Consider the following 23081-nt stretch of genomic DNA (forward strand, 5'->3'; position numbering starts at 1 on the left):
TTTTTCTACCTGCAGATATAAATTTGCACTTGCTGGCACATTTTTAACTTCTTGTTGTTTTTTTTCTTGTCTACTTTGGACCAAACGGTACAACATTATCCATGAGTACAAGCTAGGTTTTAAATCCATTCTAAAGTGTGTTGCAACTGTCAAAGACACTTACCTTGTTTAAAGGTATAAAACTGAGTCTTGAAACTATGTAATAGGATTGGCAGTTTCAAGTCACATGTTCTCAAATATCTGTAATAATATTGATTGGCTGTTTCAGTGCACATGTTCTCAAATACCTGTAATATGATTGGCTGTTTCAAGGCACATGTTCTCAATTATTTGTAATATGATTGGCTGTTTCAAGGCACAATTGCTCAAATATCTTTAATATGATTGGCTGTTTCAAGGCACATAGTCAAATATCTGTAATATGCTTGGCTGTTTCAAGGCACATTCTCAGATATCTGTAATATGATTGACTGTTTCAAGGCACATTCTCAAATATCTGTAATATGGCTGTTTCAAGGCACTTAATATGATTGACTGTTTCAAGGCACAATATGTCATGCTCAAATATCTGTAACGTGATTCAGCTGTTTCAAGGCACATGCTCAAATATCTGTAATGTGATTGGCTGTTTTAACAAAGGCACTTTCTCAAATATCTGTAATGTGATTGACTGTTTCAAGGCACATGCTCAAATATCTGTAATGAGATTGGCTGTTTCAAGGCACATGCTCAAATATCTGTAATGTGATTGACTGTTTCAAGGCACATGCTCAAATATCTGTAATGTGATTGACTGTTTCAAGGCACATGCTCAAATATCTGTAATGTAATTGACTATTTCAAGGCATATTCTCAAATATCTGTAATGTGATTGGCTGTTTCAGATAACCAATGGTGACATTGCACTATGAGAATGGATTGCAGAGATAGTTTTATATTATTGGATATCGGCTAATGCAAGAAAACTTAGCAAATTTTCACAACAAATTACTGTTAACTCTATAGTGTAATTAATTACATGAATTATCAAACTTAGATTTATAACTGTGAAGAAATTGAAACTTCAGCTGTGATTTAAAAAAAGAAGGATTTTTTACGTAATCAGTTTCTTGTAGAGATTTTTTTCTTAACATTTTTTCAAGATTGGATTGGATTAGTGGATGAAAATGAAAATCGTTCTGATTACTATACTATTAGAAACATTGTTTTTTTACCTTTCGTTGATTGGCATAATTGATTCCTTATACTCTGCACACATTATACTCAGGATTAAAGAAATGTTACAATAGTTTTGCACTTATTTTTCACAATTTAGATAAAGAAATTTTAGAACAAGAATAGAATTGTTATTTTTTTTACATGAGCAAAATATTAAATATATTCTCTTGGATTCAATTCTTTTAAAGTATTTACTTTTGATATCACTGTGATTATTAATTTTAATATCACTCCAACCCACCCCCAAGGTGAAAATATATCAGTCTTTTTATTTTCATGAATTTAATTTGTAATTATCTCCCTTTGAAAGAAGTTATTTAATGCTTTATAGGTCCATATTTTGCGGAGGGGAAGTGACCCAGGCCTGTGATTTGGGGAAAAAAATAGCTTGGTATTTGGGCAAAGGGGAATAAAAAACCTGAGGTAAAGTCAATTTTTAGGGAAAACTGCATGATTTTAAAGAAATTTTCTGAGAGGAAGGGGCCTGTAAACAACCCCTATTATAGAAGGGGAAAAAACTGCTAGGTTCAACATAGTTTTCAGTGATTGAGTGTTGTAATTTCTTGACAAATTGTGTTCATTTTTAAAGGGGAACAACTTTTTAGAGAATACTGAAGTTGCATGAGGCAGTATGGTAAAAATTTGATAGTCAAATAGATTGTTGGCAAAGGTGTTATTCATTTTATACCAATTATTTCTGTGATTAATTGATAAACTGCTAAACCTTAACTTTGCCATCTGTTGAGTCTTGATGAAGCTTTGATGAGCAAATTAAACCAGTTTGATTTGAAATTATTTATAAAGATGAGCAACTTTTATACAAGCATTCATCTGAATGCAGCATAGGCGTGCAGAAATGGTAATCAGAACATATAAATCCATTGAAATATTGTGTGAGCATACAATTTAAGAAGTGTGTACTTTAAAGAGCAGTGTTTTTTTTCCCACCTGATTTTTGTTAAGTTCTTAGGATTACAACAATAAAGTTTGAACCAACTGTCACGATTTTACGCAGTGCCCTGATTTCTAATCCCTCTCCTCATTAAGCTGAAGAAATAAGCAGCTAAAATAATTATTTCGTCCTTTGATGACATTTATCTTCAAGCTCATCAATTTTTCAATAGCTATGAAACAGTATCATTTTCTGTCACCGCTAAAGACAATTAAACATGCAATTTTATCAGTTTTGGTTTCCATGGTAACGGTGTCAACTCTACAGAGACCGACATGATTTATAAATTCCAGGTATAATATAGTACCTTGTTAGGAGCTTTGATATTGAAAGTTTTAGTTAAGTAGATTGATTGAGATTTGTAATGATATTTTATTGACTTTGTAATGCTATGCCCTCCGTACATAATTTGTCCATTGCGCAGAAAGTATTTAAATTTATCTTCCGAAGTGAAAACTTTACGTCAACAAAAATCAGTCATCCTCTTACTTAAGCAGTTCTCAAGTTTGTAAGAATGTCTAAGTTTTGTGTAACTAAATATTGACAATGTCTGCTCAGTTAACAGAACATGTTTTTATGCTTCCCAGAGAGGGGGGGGGAGCATATAGTCACCACCTAATGTCGGCCGGCCGGCCGTCTGTCCATCACACATCTTGTCCGGAGGATAACTAAAAAAGTATTGAAGGTACCAAGTTGTTACTTTATACAATGATAGAGCACATTGAGAGGAAGTGCAGTGACAAGGAACCATAACTCTAGGTGGTGCCATTTATGAATTATTTCCCTTGTTTTTGAAAACCTAATGTCCGGGGCATACCCAGGCGAAATGAAGGTCATATGACCATGGCCGACCACATTTTGTTAAATGGCACCACGGTTTTTGATAGTCAATAATCACCATGGTCGACCATGGTTGGGGACCATGGTTGACCATGGTTGGAGACCACAGTCAACCATGGTCCACAACAATGGTCAAACGTGGTGATTATTGGCTATAAAAAACTGTGAGGTTAAAAATGGACAGAAATAAAATCAAGTGTATATCTGACTACTAAAATTTAATTCCTTTTTCATTTATTGATGTATCGACTTGCAATTTTTTTTACATTTTAAAGAAGTATACAATATGGAGGGAAGCATCTCTCAGATTGTTGATATCTTGTTCGATGATATTATAATTTATAATGGAACATTGTCGGTGGCTAAATTTTGATAAAAGAAACCGACTGTTCCATAAAATCATATTGGAGAAAATTTCAAAATTCTGAGAGACCGTTTCTTCGGTAGTAGTTACTTAAGTAAATATACTGAAAATTTGGGTATATTATGTGAAAAAATTACTTTGTAACGAGAAATCAAAATAGACTGTTTTGATATATCTTAAAATCAGTATATTTGAAACAATGTTTTGCACTTTACAAATTATAAGGTTTGTTTAAAATATATCAAAATATTTCACCAACACAGATAAGTAATTAAATGTACAGGCCTTTTTTTCATCATTTTGGGATTGCCACCAACACCGGTGGAATTGGGAAAAATGCGTCGTGAATTGCTTAAATTGGGAATTTTTCAAAAGATTGAGTACTCTATATATAATAAAAAAAAACATTTGTATGCAGCTACTGGTTTATTTTTAATTTAGTTAGACTTGTCATGGGTTGAAAATTTCTGCTCAGGGTGGTCACTTAAACTCGTGCCATCAATAAATGCTTTATTAGTCACCCCAGGACTGAAAGAGCAGAACAGTTCACATACTCAGTAGCCCCCTTTACTAGCACCGTAATATAACCATTTGTACATTAGCTCATACTTGACAGATATTTTGTTTGGCGGCCTTCTGTCAGAAGTGCTTGCAGCATCCACAGACTGAGAAATAGGAGAGTCTCCTTCAGCATCCTTAGAAATAAGAGGGGCGTTTTCAGGTGTAACAGAGAAATCAACTGAAACTTCACTTTCACTTTCATTTTTTTGGGATGGGGTTGTCTCACTTTTGGTGTTTGAGGGTGGGGTATTCTGACCTAGCTTAGCTTGCTTAAATAAAATGTCTATCTTTTTACTTAATATGCTGTTCTTTTATTTATTTTCTTTGAATAGTATTTGAAATTGTGCGAAGGCATGTTTTGACTTATGCGGTATGACGATTGTTTACTTGACCTTGAACCGGAACCATGTGTTTATGTACAGATATATTTGGTCATAATGGTCGGTCATTGGCATGCGGTATAGCTTTACCGGTTACTGTACGTCGTAAGTGATTAAAATGCTTTCGAACAATTCAAATATTATCCTTGGAAAAACAGTAAACGAACATCGGATGGTAGCAAAAAGATAGACACGACGCATTACATTAAGTCGAGTGTAAGGAACGACAACTCTGCGCAGAGGGTGGCGTGCTCTATGCGATAATCGGATATGACGTCAGCGAGTTAAAAATAATAACACACGGAATCCCGGATATAAAATTTATAAACAGTATCGAAAATAAATATTTAAGAGTAAAGTAGAGCTCTAGCTTCCATTTGGGAATTTCTTACGTTTCAGTTGAGGAAAAAACATCCTTTTTTGAATTGGGAATGCCTCCGTTTACCGGAGGTAACTTCATAGGGAAAAAAAGGCCTGATGTGTAAATATAAATTTGAAAGGGTCGTGAAAATACATGACAATTTCAGTCTATATCTATTTTTGCAAGTCAGTCATTTATTTGTCATAAAATTGCTAAGATGACAACAAATTATAGTCAGACTATGAAAGTTTACCTTTGAATCTGTCTATAAATGCAGGAAAACTATTCTATATCTAGGAAAACTTTTGGAGCCAAAATGCAGTCAGGCATCTTTGGTGCATTGTAAAACTTGATAATTGTGAAAATTACTAACATGACCATGGTAGTCCATGGTCAACCGTGGTTAAAAAAGTTGACCACGGTAGACCATGGTCAAACTGTTGATTGTCTCTGCTGACCATTGTCGACCATGGCTGACCATGGCCAATCTTATATCACCATGGTTGACCATGGCCGACCGTGGTCCTGACCATGTTTTCACCATGGTATTTGATGGTTGACCACGTTAGTTCATGGTCAACCATCAAAAACCGTGGTGACCATGGTCAACCATGGTCAACATTTCGTCTGAGTTAAACTCGAATACTACGTAAGGTATTGACTCTATACTTTGTGTACAAGTGTAAACAAAAATTTTGTGTATAAGAAGGGTAAATGAAAATCTTGTGTACAACTTAACAAGTGAAAATGAAAATTTTCAAAATATGAAAGTACCTTTCAATGATTAGCTTTTTAAAGTAAACAGTATCACAGAACTTGATGTAAACATATCTCTTTGCCATGTTTCTAATAGGTTTTACTATTGTGTTCATTGTACTAAGAAGGAACAGGATTCTCCTGTCTTTTTTCCGAGAATTAGTGTCAAACAGCTGTCTCTAAACTAGGATTATCATGTGACTTGATGTCATTCACTGGTATATAACCTCCAATAACTTCATACATAATTTCACTGATGGGATTTCATACTTCTCAGTAATCAGATCTTAACACTAAAGTGTCCAAAAATCTGTGGAAAAATGAAAGTTTATTGGGCTTACCCTACCCCAATAAAACTTGGAAATAAGTGAAAATACGAGATGAACATTGTAAAAATAAATAAGTATCTACAATGAGCCACCTGTATTAACCTTTACCCTGCTAAATTTCTAAAATGGACTGGTCTATCATTCAGATTGGGCAGTACCACTTATTATTGAAAGGGGTGTTCACTTAAAATTTACTGACTGAATAGCGAACAGTGCAGACCATGATCAGCCTGCACGGTAGTGGTGCAGGCTGATCTTGGTCTGCACTAGTCACAAAGGCAAAAATATTTGCTGCCAGCAGGCTAAAGGTTAAGCATGCAGCCACTTGCCAAATGCAGCCAGTCGACTAACTTCCCAAGTATGTTTTTCATTCTAATTTCAACTTGTCTTAAGCAGCCAGATTGTGTTGCTCCACTGACTGACTGCTTAATACAGGTTTGACTGTAGATACATTATTGAACAATTGATAGATTTATTCAAGTGATTTAAACCAAGCCCGACATCTTTTCATTAACCCTCACTGAAACCTTCCTTCACACCCACCAAATGCCAATATACACTGATGTCTTACTAACTCAGTTTTATGTAAATGAACAGAACCAGGGTTTCAGTCAGCAGTAGATCCAGTATCTTACCCAATTACAGCCGCCCGTGATGAAATAATGCACGGATGGGCACCTGGGATCATCCTCCACCATCAAAGCTGGAAAGTCGCCATATGACCTGAATCCTGTCATTGAGACATTAAACCCAACATAACAAAACAAACAATTACAGTGTTTTTATTTTATTCTAATTTCAGGAGAGTTGCAATGCAGATGGTACACCGAAAGTTAAAACTTCTAGAATTCCTGTATTTTCCCAACATTCTATATACCATGAGGTAAGACAGTAAAAATAAGTCTGATGTTTCATTTGAATTATATATCAAATTCTGTTTATGAAGTAAATGAAGAAATCTTTAGTTTATTGTTATACCCTTTGCGGCAAATGAAAGACATCACACATACGATCAGGTAGGTAAAATCATTAAAAGTTTCAAGTACAGTGATGTAAATAAAAACATTAAAGGCTTATAATGCCTATGTTTAAAATGTGGCTGCCAATTAGTTTCTGTCATGAATATAAAATACATTGATTTCTTGTTAAATCCTGTTAATGATAATTACTTTCCTCAGTATTTGTCAAAGGTTTGAATATTGCTGAATGTACTAGTCTAGAATGTTTTATTGAATCTATTGTTTTTTATTACCTCCCTTTATGGTTCTAACTACAACAGTTCATGTGCAATATTTAATTAACAGTAGTGCTTTTCTAACCATGTAAGTAAGCATAACATTTATTTGGAAAGAGGGGCCTCCGTGGCCGAGTGGTTAAGGTCGCTGACTTCAAATCACTTGCCCCTCATCGATGTGGGTTCGAGCCTCACTCGGGGCGTTGAATTCTTCATGTGAGGAAGCTATCCAGCTGGCTTACGGAAGGTCGGTGGTTCTACCCAGGTGCCCGCTCGTGATGAAATAATGCACGGAGGGGCACCTGGGGTCTTCCTCCACCATCAAAGCTGGAAAGTCGCCATATGACCTGAATTGTGTCGGAGCGACGTTAAACCCAACTAAATCAAAATTATTTGGAAAGCTGTTTCATCTGTTTTTAAGAAAAGCATTATGGATGTCAATTTTTATATCCCTCGAGGTAAATGTAAGACTTTACACATTCTGTCAGATAAGTAGAAAAATTTAATAATATCTTTTGATTCAAAGTATTCTGTCCTAAAAGATAATTATGAAGGAAATCACACTTCCCATGAGGTAAGTAAAAACATTAACTCTTCTTATGGATTCTTATTGTTAAATGTTATGAGGAATATGAAAGACAAATCATGCTATCAGATAAGCAAAGACATATTAAGTATTTCTGATGTTTTCTTTTGTTATATGCCATAATAAAAGTGAAAGATCACTACATTTTAGTAGAAAATACCATGAGAGCTGTAAATGACCTCATATACCATGAGGTATTGGAAAGGTCCTATATACACAAGTTATGAAAACAACTTGATATTAACCATAAGGTAAGAGACAGAGATCATATTAAAGTATTGGGTATTTAGATGGTATCAAATATTTCATTAGACAAGTAAAAGACATCCTATATACCACAGGATATGTGAAAGATGTCATATATATTTTATGACTGGTCAGTGCTGCTTGTGTTTTGGCCAATAAATAGTCTCATGGAGGTCCATTGAAAGTGATATTAACTGCAAGAAGTGATATTCTTGTAATCAGACTTGAATGAGCAACTGTTCTGCAAGATAAACTCATGCTCTTGATTTAGATCTTTCAAGCACCAGCCAATCATAACTGGTTTCTTTACCATAGGGTAAATGAAAGTCATCATGTATACCATAAAGTAAGTGAAAGTCACTATCGGGTAAATGAAAGTCATCATGTATACCATAAAGTAAGTGAAAGGCTATGGGGTAAGTGTTGGTCCTTATGTATACCATAAAGTAAGTTGAAGACTATGTGAGATAAATTATGAAGTAAGTGAAGGTCATCATGTATACCATACAGTAAGTGTTTGTAACTTTACCCACTTGTATTACAATTGCAGTGTTTTGGGTTCCATAACTCTGTTTTGCCTTTTTGAAATGTTAGCCCTATTGTCTGGTGTCTAAGAAACCACTTATGGGATTGAACTGAAACTCAACATTTTTGAGTCGGCTAAACGCTGTCAAGCGTTTGACGAGTCCTTGCTATCGCACGATTTCTCATTCTTAAATGGCCTCACAACACAGCGAAGTGATGTAGTTCCATTAGATTGTCTCTAATTTCAAAGAGTTCATTGATCGAATGAAGTTCATTTATGTCAATCCTATTTGCTATGACCAATATACGATGTAATCTGTCATATTTATGACTTGTAATTGTGCAATACTCGAATAAAGCCACGTATTTTCTTCCGCGGTAACTCATTATAAACACGCATAACGATTCTGCGGGATTTGGTAATACATTTGCGCATATGATTATGGTGACGAATTTTATGCCCTTTTGTCACAAAATAGCAAATATAATGTTCACAAATTCAAATAAAAACTGCATATTAACTTACTAGCCAAATTATCCATTTGTTACCCTGTCCGTTTCAAAAATAATCTTTAAAATCATTGCGCAAATAACAAATTTATTGCGCTGTGCATTTTATGAATTGCGCAGGCTTACAAAGCTTGCGTAACATCCAGCGAAAGACAAAATATAGTTCCAGAACATACTGCTAGTATTTTATTGAGTGGGTACCTCTGAAAGCATTGGAATGTCTCTTATCAAAGAGTTTACCACATCGATGAAATTAAATTATGACAGCTTCATTTTAAATGACCCGAATAAGATATGTGCAGTACGTTAATTCTTCCGCGAGACTTCGCGGATGAATCCTAACTACATTCTGGACACTTGTCGGAGAACACGCGTGACCTGTTTATAACAACGCTTCTACGACTTTGCGTGGGTTGAATTTTGCAGTCAGTAAACGGATAAATTATCGGAAGAAGAAGCTCTTACTGGTTTGTTTAGTTACTACTGATATTAAAAATGATTTTATTTCTTATTTTAATCGGCGAAACAATAAATTGTATTTTCTTGTAGTTTTTGAAATCGAAAGTAGATCGTCTATGTTTGGCTGCTTTGACGAAACGAAACAACTTTTTTATGAAAAGATTTAATTTAACCGTAAACTTCAATGTCAGATACTGCCAATTGCTGCTAAATGTCTTCGTATCATCACAATTTGTAAAATATATTGTTGAAACTGGAGAAAAGTGTAATCGTATCCGGATATAATATTTTGGGTAAATATCGAGCTGTGTTATGAAATTTTAACATTCAAGTAACATACATGATAGATATTATTGTAGCAGAAATGATTCTAGAATTTATTTTTATTACACCTACATATAATCTATATCAGACTCATATTCTTGTCCTGAGGCATGATCTGAAAGTAAAAAGAGGAAGTGACAGTCATACTTTGGATATTGTAATACTAGAAAGAATCTAGGTAATATTTAGAAATTGAAACAGAAGATTTTCAGTTAAAATCACACCAAAGGCTGTATCAAGGGTCTACATATTCAAAAATTTCTTGTGGTGATACCCCAAACCCTACTTGCAGGAGCGGGTATCCTCCCACACCCTTCCCCCATATTGCCACTTTACAGTTTGAAACATTTGCCCTTTTACCACCTGCCGCAATGCTCATTTCAAAATCTGACTGCAATTTAAAGCGGAAAGAAACACCCCTCCCCACACCCACCCTGCTACCGACCACGTAAAAATGGCTCAAACATTTTTCTGCCCAGTCTGGGCCTGTCTGTGTACATGAATCAAAATGGATAATTGAAAGTGGATGGACTTCGGGATAACAGACATGATTTTTAAGGGGTTAACAAGTCTGAAATAGAATAAATGATAGTTTTAACTAAAAAAGAACTGCATTTATTAATATCGGTTACACTATATATTGACACTCAGTAACATTTACATACATGTATCTCTAAACGCAAAAGTAAGTATACTTTAAATTGACATCACTTATAATATGATTGAACAGTACATAACATATGACAAGGCTATGGCCAGGCCCATTATAATATCTGTAAAATATCAGTTCTTTCGTCCATCCGTTACAAATTGTATGTGGCAATCCGCGCTGTAAAATTTTAATATTATAAATTGTCATATTCAAATTTTATCATGTGCGAATATATACCAGCCGATAATTGCCTCTTTTGGCAATGCCGGAGGCAAATGTTTACTGGAAAAATATATAAAGTCATGGGCAGTATCTTAGTGTCAGCTGTCAAATTGTAGTTTGTACTTTCAACATTTTTATTTCTGCGAACCACTCTTCAATTTTAGAGAAATATATTGGGTTTAAATACTTGTATAATGTCAATCAAAGTTTTACTAGGCATCGACCGAATGTTCATTTCATTTATTGTAATAAAATCTCTCTTTACTTGGGGAAAAAATCTAAAAACAAACTGAAACTGGTAAACTATACTGTCAGTACATCAATCATTAGCCGACTCAGGCCCTTCAGGCCTTTGATTTGTTCACTGTGCTGATCTGATGAAAGTTAAAGGAATTTACAGGTAACCGTTACTGTTTTGTAAATTGACAAAGTTATGCCCCTGTCTTTTGTGTATTCTGTTATCTCATATAACATTATAAGAGAGTTCTATGACTCAAAATTGTTGCCTATTTTGTACCTGATTATACCTATGATATTTTACCTTATGTAGTGGCAAGACTTTTGAATAGTATAGCACAGCTGTTGTTTTTTGTTCATGGATATATAAATCTGCCCTTCCCAGAATGATATCATTTTTTTCTCACACAAGGTTTTCTCAGAATCTCACAATTTATGACATAGCTTTAAGGCTATTTTTGGTTTATAGTAGAGGAGAAAGTGGCACTCATCAAATATATTATTCCAATATATCTTGACTTTGTAAGTTGTAAAATAAACATTTCTATATGCTTTCATAGTCAGTCCAGAAAAAATATGATTTTTGGTACTAAAATAACATTGTACTATCCAAAATAATTATATTTCATGAAATTTTTTAGCACACCTGCTAACTGTCTTATAAGAAATAGGGAGCATTTTCGAGGGCTGATTTTGCCACAACTGACCTTGTTATACAGGAGCATTGCAATACCTTCAAGATACATTTTAATGGTTGATAATAATTGCAAGTAATAGTTTAGAAAAAACCCTTCTTAATGGGTTTTATTATCAGCAGAATATAATTACTAACCCTTTAAAATTAAAGTTTATCCAATAAGGTCGGGAGTTCGATCCATGGGCAAGGCCAAAGGTTCTGATTAATAACTGAGTAAAGACATTGTGTCTAAAATCATTTGTCCCCCACCTCTTATTCATGTAAGGAAGTTGGCAGTTACTTGTGGAGAACAGGTTTGTACTGGTTCAGAATCCAGGAACACTGGTTTGGTTAACTGTCTGCCATTGTATGGCAAATAATGTTGAAAAAATGGCACTTAATGTAAAACAAAAAAAAAAATAGGTTGTCTAGTTCTTATCTAGATAGAACTAAAACAGCAGGTTTTCTACATACTGTGAAATCTTTTTATTCTGTTGGTGGAAAAATAAGTGGTTTGGCCAAAATATCTGTTTTACAGGGACCTTAAGATTACAGGGACCTTGAGTTCACAGACTTTAAAGGTAGAATATTCTCCCAACATGAAAATAATCTCCCAAAAGTCACTTATAGTTTTGCTATATTTTACAGAATTAACAAGTATTTTTATACACCTGAAGGGAAGGGACGTATTATGTTATACCCCTGGTGTCCGTCCGTCTGTCCATCAATCCGTCAGCAGTTTTGTGTCCGTTCTGTAACGCTTGAACCCATGAAGGATTTCAAAGAAACTTGACACAGGGCGCATGTTTTGGATGTCTCGCTTCAATGTCAAGGTCACACTTTGGGGTCCAAGGTCATATCAGTTTGTTTCATGTCCGTTCTGTAACTCTTGAACTGCTTGAAGGACTTCAAAGAAACTTGGCACAAATGTTCACCACACCGAGACGACGTGCAGAGCGCTCGCTTCAAGGTCAAAGTCACACTTACGGGTGAAAGGTCATATATGACTGCTTTGTGTATTTGCTCTGCATTTTAGTGCTCTTGTTTTTATTTGGCAGATCCCTTTTTTGTTCACTTACTATAAAAAAATTTGAATTACTTCCCTTTTATGTTACTAAAAATAGCTTATTTTGAAACTTTTTTATTATTGGCCATAGGGAAAAACTGAGACCACTTTTCTGTAGTACAACATGGATGGTACCCCCAATTTTTAGGTGACATACCAGTACCTGGTAAGGATTTTTTTGTGGACTTTTTTTTGGAATTTCTTCCCTTTGTTGTTCCTGTCCTTTGGGCTTCAATAGTCAAGTTCTTTAAATTTTGCTCCCATCCTCTGATGTAACCCTTTGGGCGTATATTGCCCTGCTTGGTGGAGCTCTTGTTTACTCTTTTATAGTAATCTTTCCTTCAGAATTGATATCTTACCATTATGACCTGAGCAGTGGTCTAGTGGTTAATGTGCTGGCCGTTTAGCTAGGAAATTTTAGGTTCAAAATCTAGTGGTGTCATGACACGACAACATAGTTTTTCCCTAGAAATGAACTTTCAGATATAATTCATAATCAAGCTAAAATACAGTCAAACATGTGTGAAAGATGAATATACCCAGGTTTTTTTTTTTTCAATTTGGAACATTACCGAATACTGGCCATAAAATCGACTGGAAAAAAAACCTGATACCTCAAAACTAATGATGTATAATGCATTTAAAGGCCACTATTTTTCTTCGGCTTTAACCATTTACAGTGTTCAGAGACCACCTATTTGCCGCTTGTGGTCTTTACTGATGTGGTCTTTACTGACAGGTTTTACTGTAGGTAGTATAAATTCTGTGAAATATTTCAATTGATTCTGCAAAAAGTGGTTGAAAAGTCTAGGAATAGATTTCACAAAATTGGTTGCCTGCCTGCTGAGGCAATGAGGCATTCACTGTGTGCCAGGTTGAAATGAACGTCTAATATGGTGGCAAACTGACACATCAATTTCCAGACCTGATCAAATATTTTCTCACTCCTGGATATTTTAGACCTTGTAAAAGTTTGTTTTTGTATTATATTTGGTAAAGCTTATTTTGGAAATGCAATAAATCTATATTAGATAGTGTTGTTTTGTTCCCTTCTTGTGTCAGGTTTGGATACTAACGGAATATGTTTTAAATGCCAGATGAAAAAAATCACCCCTGATAGAACGAGATGTGTGTATTATAAAATCTGAGCTAGAAAAAAAATATAACAGATATTTGATAAGTTGGTAGGGATTGAAATCTTTAAATTTTGCAAATAATGACTGTTTTCAATTGTTTTTGTTATTTCAGTTGCAATATTGCATCCCCCATGATTATTTTGCATTGACATTGAAAATTGCCCAATTTTTCAGCAGTTTTTAAAATGAAAAAAATGCAACTTGTATAAACTATTATTATATTTGTATTAAATCTCGCTGTAGTTACTTCCCTTGTCTTGATATATTACTTCCCTTGTATCATATGGCATCTCAAAAAAATAAAAAGTAGAGAGATTGATTTTACCAAGAACATCACCTATATATTTGCTCCTTGGATGTGTCCTTAACCCTAACCCTGCTAAATTTTAATAATGAAATTGACCATCTTTCAACTTGGACAGTACCATTAAGTGTTACAGGGCACTCGTTTGGCCATTTTTGGGGCCGAATATGGGCCCCATTCCCCTCATAAAATGATATGTTTTTTCCCCTTTCTCAGAAGAAAATTCCCCTGACAATAGGTTGTTTGACACAAATAGATACAAATTCTCTTTCAATATATTGCAGGAAGGTTACTGCTGCAATACAGTTACATTAGTTAGAAATGATTGAAAACAGTATTAATAAATGTGAAAAGTAGTAACATATATGTGGCCAAAAACTTCCCCTTTTTGTCTTAAAATGATGAAAAAAAATTCTTCCTGAGGGTATGGGTACCTGTCCCCAAAATTTGTCTAGTGCCCAGTGTTAAAAGGGGTGCTTGCCAAAAATATACTGACTGAATGGCGAACAGTGCAGATCATGATCAGACTGCATGGATGTGCAGGCTGATCATGGTCTGCACTGGTCGCAAAAGCAGAATCAGTCATGTCCAGCATGATAAGGGTTAATAGGTGTTTGACTGTACTTTGAAAACCAGCAGTAATATTTCAGATAAATAGAAGGTATTTCATATGTACAGTCAAAACCTATATTAAATGTTTGTCTCATTAAGCAACCTATATAAATCCTGCTCAGATATTTTAACTGTGTGAAACTAGCTCCAGCAAAACTGCCAAAGTATCTGTTAAACAACCATGTACAAAATGCAGCCGTCTTCTTGTAAATCTCATTTGTCTTTCTGAAGTAAGCAAAATTTATTAAGAGACTATTTTATTAACATAGCTCTGCACATTTGAAACAAATAATTTTTGTTCTACAGTGTAGATTTTATTAAACCATTCTTTTCAAAGCATCTTTTTGTCAGGAATAAATTAAGCCAGTAAAAAAAAGATTCTTTGTTAAACCTATTTAAAAGTATCGGTTTTAAACAAAGTTTATTTTTCATCAATAGGCGTCTTTACAATGCTGCTCTATTGAAAGACAGAAGCTCTGATTGTTTAGATCTTGAAAGGAAATATGCACATGGGTCATTGAAAATAAAATATATGTTCTGTTTTGTTCTTATCTGCAGCATTTGATTTGAAAGAACTAGGTGAAACATTAACACTGATGAAAGAAGTATCAAATTCAGACTACAAACAAAAAAGATATTGCAATTTAAGAGCCACATATGAAATGAGATGGTAGCCACTTTCACTCCAGGAGAACTACGTTCCAACGTAAGTCAAGTCTCATCGATATCATGTGACATACCTCAACGATGAAGCTACGGTATCGCTTCGAATGACCTTGTTGATTCACTTATTATGTGTAATTAAGCATATATTTTACGTTTTCATAACTGAAAAGATAAGTTTGATTTGTAGAAGATATATTAGCTATTTGCAGCATTTTGCAAGATACAACGAACTAGTTACAAATACACTTATGTAAGCTACATAAATGTTGCAAGGCCGCAACGATAACATACATTATGTGACAACGTCTCACATACAGTGTTGCAAAGTCTCAGCATCATAATTACCATTTGAACTTGTAGAAAATTACACTTATTAGATAGTAAGTACATGCGTACGCCGGTAATCAATACTGTATAGATAATCAGGATCGTAAAGCATTACTTCAAGAACTTTCCACATAAATTAGCTATTTCATAACAAATGTTTTCGACACCATGTGCAGACGTATTGCTCATTTTGTCCGCATATAATAATTATTATTACGCCGTGCAAATGTATTAGGAACCTGAGACGTCATAACTCGTAACCATACAAGGCGCAAGTGCCCTCAGGACGGATATTTCTGTCCAGTTCGTAAACACATAACTGATTTTTTTTTTTTTTTGCATATCGTATAAAAATTAGCGTTTCATTCTGACAGATCATTTTTGTTGCATGCCGTATTTTACAAATAACAACAGAAATTTAAAAGCAATTAGAAACACTTCATTTGCAGTACTCATTCTTATGGCAGAGCATGCACCCACAGCGCGGGAAATGAACGTCCGTAAGCCGAAGTGACGTCATTACATTCAAGTGAAGCACAATAAAAAAAAGTTCCACTTTAGTTTTATCGTTTAAAGCGTAACGGTATGTTCTATCCGTAAAATAACGTATTTCAGACCGACAAAAATACTACATGTAAATAGAGAAGGTCTAAAGGTACATGATATTGTCTAAGTTCACATATACAATACCTTATAATATCAAAGCAGCACAAGTTGTCATAACCAGCACGAGAGCCATCGCATGGGGTGCCAGATGGGTTTTGCAGGCATTGGTAAAGTCGACGGAAAGGCCAGTCCGGTGTATTTTTCCTTATTACGTATCTAAAATTATTTCAATTGAGTTTCAATGGACTGCGATCGTGCAATATTTTTCCTTATTATATACGTTACTATAAATAGTAACAAAAAGCCGTTTAAAACGGTCATTACGGCTTCTGTTTATGTATCCATAATGGCGCAGTGCGCCTCTGGCGCCATAACCATAACGGCCCCGGGTAACCAGAACGTCAGCGCGTTTTGATGTTGACGTCATGAAGCAACATTATTTATGGCGATTGAAAGGTCGCTGAATCAGATCGATTGTCAAATATTGATGGCATTGTTGATTAAAAAAGCAAAACAAATAATTCTTTGAGGTGTTTGGAAAATATATAAAATGAAAATACCAAAATAGATATGAAGTAAACGTATATGATAAAAAGTCAATAAACGGCTGGTTGTGCCTTCTAGCCGCAATGGCACACATAGTTTCATAATGGTCCTCGGAATAAAGCCCTTGGGCGATTATAACACTAGACATGCCATTATGGCAAGAAAGCACAACCCAGTCGTATATAAACTTCGTAGCAATTCTTCATGAAGTGATTTTCTTTTCAACCCTAAATTATGCTTTATGTAAGAAAGTACAACTATCAAGGCATTTGATTTTATACAACATGTAGCCTCTTATCCAAATGGTATAGAAATTGAAAAAAAACAGTAAATGCTTGAACAAATGAAAAATGCAGTTTAAACTTTTCTTACACGATTATAGGTACACGTGTGATAAACAGGTAAATAGATGGTAGAACGGTGTCTTTTAGTGATAATGGCCATAAAAGAAAATAATAGCCCTCGGGCTATTATCACCTTGGCAGGGCCATTATTACTCAAAGGCACCACTCTCCCATATATTAAACTGTACATATTGCGGACAACGCTTTCATGTCGGAGAGTAATGTTTTCTAAACGTTTAAATGGAAAGAATCGCGTGATGTCCATGACGTCCACGCGCACGTTGCGACATCTATTTGACGTTTCAACTTGCGGAAAATATGAATGCGCGTCAGCTTGATTTGTTTATTAGATTTTCGGAGAAATTCTTCTCGTATTTCTCCTGTTTTTCGTACCAGAAAGAAAATTTAGACATAAAGTAATTACTTGATAGTAGGTATGTAATAAAAACGTTATCAACTTTGTATGTGGATATATGCACTCGTTCTTTCCTAAAGTCGCGCAATATTACTGCTGCAGAACAAGTACATTATATCCACATACAAAGTCAATAACCTATAAATATTGACGTTTTAGTTTTATTTCGGGTGCGTTTCGTCAGTTGTGACGTCAGTTTCATGGACATCGTCATGTTTTTAAATTCTTTAACTAGGACATTTTCAGTTCCACTTGGGTTAAAGAACAATATTTTTATCATTGATATAATGAATAATACACACGTAGTAATTATAAAAAGATTTTTAGATTTGCATCGATAAATAAGCATTCATTCTTCATAAAGTCGGGCATATTTCTCTATTTCCGCTGAAGAACGCGTGCATATACCTAGATACAAATCTAATAACCTACGATTACATGCTTACTTCAGGTTTCTTAGTTGCGTCCTGTGCTTCAAAAGAATCTTTTTACAGACTTAATAATAATTAAGGTGTGTGCATGCAATAGTATAAGTCAACTCCACGCTACCCCGTACATATTTCTAGTAAGATATCTTGGGGAAACCGTCAAATGATAATAAAAGAAACGGATAAAAAAATACTAGTACATATGTACATACTTTGAACAAAATCTGATTTTCAGTCACAGACTTGCTGGTACATTTCACTCGAATATAAGTAATGTTTAGCCGCAAGACTTCGATGAGTGTCAGTAACGCTTACCTATGTCGCATTTAGAGTTAGTAACATCATCGGTTAGAATGAGGAACATCATATTAAATAAATATTGCCTGTTTATGATAAAGCAGTTGCAGTAATATATTTCTAAGATTATAACTGGCATTGCCTTTAATCGATCATTGACTGTCAGTAAGTACTGCTGTTGAAAAATGTAGTATATTTGTTTTATTCTAGAAAATATCAAAATGCTTCTATTTTCTAAATAACAGACAACTGTTTTTAAAATTTAAATGTTTTGATAAATTTATGCGATTACTTTTAGAATTTGAATACATGCTCAAGTCAAGACATAAGTAAATATCATAAAAGTAATTGCTATATATGAAAATAATATAAGCCGTGTCATATTGAGCGATACGGTAACCAGAAGTGGTTGAGATATGTCACATGATATCGTTGAGACATGACTTACGTTGGAACGTAGTTCTCCCGGAGTGACTTTAGGCACATTGACAGACATCACCACTTTTCTTTATATGGGCATTACCATATTTGGAAAATTAGTGAATAACAACTAAGAAAATCATAGTTTGTGGGCCATAATATAATATAAACCTTAGTATGTTTTTAAAAGTATATACTTTAAATTTAAATTCCATGTTTAATTGTATTTTATATAATTTTGCAATAAATACCATATTTGGCAATGCCTTTATTAGGAAAGAATGATGAGGTCACTGTGCCAAAAATGGCTGCCATTTCATTAAATTGACAATATTTAAATTGCCATATCTTTTTTGTTTATAATCTGATTTTTTTTGCCATTTTATATTTTTCATTAAACTCTTTCTAATTTAACAAGCATTTTTTCAAACGTTGACTATTCATTGTTAATACAAGAGGACATTAAATTTTATGCTGCTGGTGTAATGGTTTGTAGGCATTATTGTAGATACTTCAATTAATATTCTAATATGCTTGTCTCTGTTAAAACACTCTTACGTTAACGTGCGATGACGTCAAAGTTTTTGTTGCGACCAAGAAAGAGCGCTTCTATATTTTATTTAGTGTTTGGAATTAAGGGCATATTAGAATCGAAATAATTTATAGCACAAACGTGCTTTAACACTATTTATACACTCGGGTGGTAATACGACATTTAAATAATTTCATGAGGGCTGTGCCCTCGTGAAATTATTACACCTGACTTATAACCACCCATCGCGCATAAATGGTGTTAAAGCACTCTTTTGCCATAAATTATTTCTTAAATAATTTTACACCGTCACTTCCAGTTATTCAAACATGCATTGTGTGGTTTCTACTTAAATGGATCTTTTCACAGATTTTATTCTTAATACAATGTCTCTGTACTTTATAATCATACTCTAAAAATATGATTTCAGTAAATTTTGACTTTTTTATATTCGATACCATATTTCTTGCTGACTGTAGTTAGATCTGCCTGAAGGCACTACACTTTAATAGTAACTTCAGTTATACAAAGCTTAGGCAAGAGAGAAATATTTCTAGAAGCGCTCCAGTCTGCTACATGCAGTGTTTAATTTTCAGTATTGATGTATTCCAAGAAAGGAATGCTACTATATCTTCCTCGAAATATCGGCCTAGGTGGTAATAGAGAGTGACAAAATTCCCCCTTACCCCAGCAATACATCACTAAACATGTAATTTAGGCAGACTAAATTATATATGATGTGGTTCCAATCTAATTTTCACTTCAAATTAACCAATAAATCTCACAAAGAGGAATTACAAAGTCAAACCAGTCTGATTATTTTGTATCACTAGTGAACCAGTCTATTTAGGAACTCAATATCGGGCAGGTGCTTTAGCTGAGAAAATCAATCTCAATTGCCAGGAAGCTAGCATTTTGCTATTCTCTGATGATTTAGTAATGGCCAGTACCCTCCAGAAAAACTGCCCACTCTCTTCTTGGTGAATTTAAAGAATTTTTTCTACCATTGCTATATATGCTGCAGACTTTTTATACACGTATTAGGGGAACGCCCTTGGTGGACGGGCAGCATCCAGAAACTTTGTCTGGAGCATTTCTTTTTATGCATTGAGGGATGTTGATGTAACTTTGTTCACCATCAGGAGACAGAGTGTCATGTCCCTAGGTCTAAGGTCAAGGTCACAGAGGTTAAAGGTCAAATTCTAGAATGACTTTGTCCGCAGCATTTCTTCTTCATGCATTCAGGGATTTTTACGTAACTTGGCACAGTTGTTCACGATCATGAGACTGATTATCATGCACAAGACCCAGGTCCCTAGGTCTAAGGTCAAGGTCAAACTTAGTGGTCAAATGTCAGATACAAGAATGACTTTTTCAAGAGCATTTATTCTTCATGCATATAGGGATTTTGATGTAACTTGGCACAAGTGTTCACATGAGACGGAGTGCCCTGCTCAAGAACCAGGTCCTTAGGTCTAGGGTTAAGGTCACACTTTGAGGTCAAGTGTCAAATATAAGAATGAAATCTTCTTGTATGTCCTTTTAGTGGGTTGATGAATGTTTCTACCTATTGTCATCAAACTTTATATGCAGGTCACCCGTGACACTCATCTTTGGTCAAGATCAATAGGACAAATGTCAAGGTCACTGACTTCTTTTATTAAAATGCATATGAAAGGTGAATGATTCCACCTATTGAGTTAAAGTTTATTATAGGTCACCAATGACACCTTTTGGAGATCAAGGTCCATAGGTAAAATGTCCTTGTCAGTACAAATAGTAAGATTTCATGTCTATATATAAACAAAGATTTTGTGTCTTTCCTTCTTGAAACATTTGAATAGCAGACTTTGCAGCCAGAAATAAAGCCGGTGACAGATATTTTAGCTGGTACTTAAGTGAATACTGCAAGCTTGACCATCAGTAGCTCAGTTGGTCATATAATTTATGTCTTCAACCATTTTCTTATATTTTCTGTGTTTTGATCCCTCAAAAGCCTGAACAACTTGAGCATTTCAATCTTGAATTATTTATGTTTTACTGCAAGTTAATTGACTATATGTAGAAACAAAATATCTTCTATTTTCAGCCACAGACAATAAGCTGTTCTCCATTGTCCGAGTCAGCATTGTTAAGATTCAATGCTGAGCCCACAGTTTACCAAGATGGTCCCCACCCACAGTATGAATCTGTCAATGGACAGAACCGGCACAGTATCCTGGCATACTTACTGCAGTGTTACCATAACAACATATCTAACTTGTCAGCAAGATCTTATAAAACCTTCTGCAAGATGTGCTCCAGGTTTGTCAAGTTTTTGTCTTCTGTTTTTTTAATGCTTCTCCATTTCTATGTATCAGTATGTTTCACAGGGGCCCGCCCGCTTAGCTCAGTAGGAAGAGTGCAGATCAAAGGATTATGGGGTCGTGAGTAGATCCCCTTCTGGGGCATATGTTCTCTGTTACAATTCGATGAAAGGCATTGTGTCTGACATCAATAGTCCTACACCTCTGATTCATATGGGGAAGTTGGCAGTTATTACGAAGAACAGGTTTGTACTGCCCACCATTACATAACTGAAAAACTGTTGGAAAATGAGTTAAACCCAAAATAAACAAACAGATGTTACATACATATTAGGTTCCCCTGCTTGTAAAAGAAAACTATTATAGATGTGAATTTTAAGGGATGCGGCTTAGTGGTTGACCAAACCATTGGAAGATACAACAATAAATAAGAATTCTTATTAATAAAATCAACACAAGACAAAATATGCCAGTAGGTATTTTGAAATTAGATATAACACGAATATTACGATGTAGGTAAGGTTGTTGCCTTCACTTGTCATGTCTTTACTTAATTCTCTCAACAATATGAAGTCCATACAGTTCCATAGAGCTATTGGCAATATTTTGAAGTTTGATATATTGATATAGAAGTTTTTAGAATAGATAAAGGTATTTCAAGAGGCAAGAAAGTGATGTCTTAAATTGAAACTAACAATGGATGGGTGCGTTCAAGTATGTCTTGCTACCATTATTTCCCAACAAGAGTCTTGCAGAACCACTGATCTGCTTTCTTAATATTTTAACATCAGTTTGACTTCTTCTTCTTCTTATCGTTCGCATCTACACTGTCAGACCAGTAGCCTCGATGAAACTTGTGGTTTGTTGAAGATCCTCAATGCCTCCATACAGTTTCTGGTGGATTGAGGTATCTATCGGCCAAGTCGCAGCTCGCTCCTGGTCGTGCCTTTTACATCTCTGAAGTATATGCTCCGCAGTCTGATCTTCCTCACCACATGGACAAGTTGGCGATGATGTCAGTCTGTATTTCTTGTACATGTGAGCATTGAGCTTGTTGTGCCCTGAGCGGAGCCTGACCATCATCACTTGTTCAGACCGATCAAGGAGATGAAAAGCGTCTTCCTCCATCCTTGGTCTCGTTAGTGCCTTGATGATGGTGACTTTCTCCTTGTAACTCACAGGTTCTGTTGGTTGTTCTGACTGAGCTCCTAGCTTAGCCAGTTTGTCTGCCTCTTCATTGCCTGCAAGTCCACAATGGGATGGAATCCACTGAAGTGCTACTTTGCAGGTTATACTCAGGCTCTGCATTCTCCTGGCTAGCTGAGGAGCTTTATTGTTGATCAGAGCTTCCATCACAGACAGTGCATCTGTGAAAAAGACGACTGAGGAGCTTTCTTCTGCCGAGTCTTCAACCATTGAGACGGCCTTCATGAGTGCTTCAGTCTCTGCCTTGTAGTTGCTGCAGTGTTTTCCTGTGGCTGCATGTAGTGTTTCTCTCTTGCCAGTTGGGTATTGAATGAAAACTCCTGCTCCTCCATCTTTGACGGCGCATGTGGCTGATCCGTCTGTATAGACATGAGTCCATAATTCTGGAGGATAGTCTTCATTGATCATAGCAAGTGTGAGGCTCTTCCGAATGCCTTC

The 23081-nt window shown here is 35.1% G+C and overlaps 1 protein-coding gene across 1 annotated transcript in view; it reads left to right on the forward strand.

Annotated features, from left to right (window-relative positions):
• LOC123537754 (hyccin-like) overlaps positions 1-23081 on the forward strand; it is a 114725-nt gene that overhangs the window by 80663 nt on the left and 10981 nt on the right. Inside the window, exons 5-6 of the mRNA XM_053530687.1 lie at positions 6564-6644; positions 21221-21435. Of these exons, the coding sequence (XP_053386662.1) occupies positions 6564-6644; positions 21221-21435 (296 nt within the window). The remainder of the gene's footprint in view (positions 1-6563; positions 6645-21220; positions 21436-23081) is intronic.

Source organism: Mercenaria mercenaria, chromosome 18, assembly GCF_021730395.1.
Source record: "Mercenaria mercenaria strain notata chromosome 18, MADL_Memer_1, whole genome shotgun sequence".
In the NCBI taxonomy this organism is placed as follows: domain Eukaryota; kingdom Metazoa; phylum Mollusca; class Bivalvia; order Venerida; family Veneridae; genus Mercenaria; species Mercenaria mercenaria.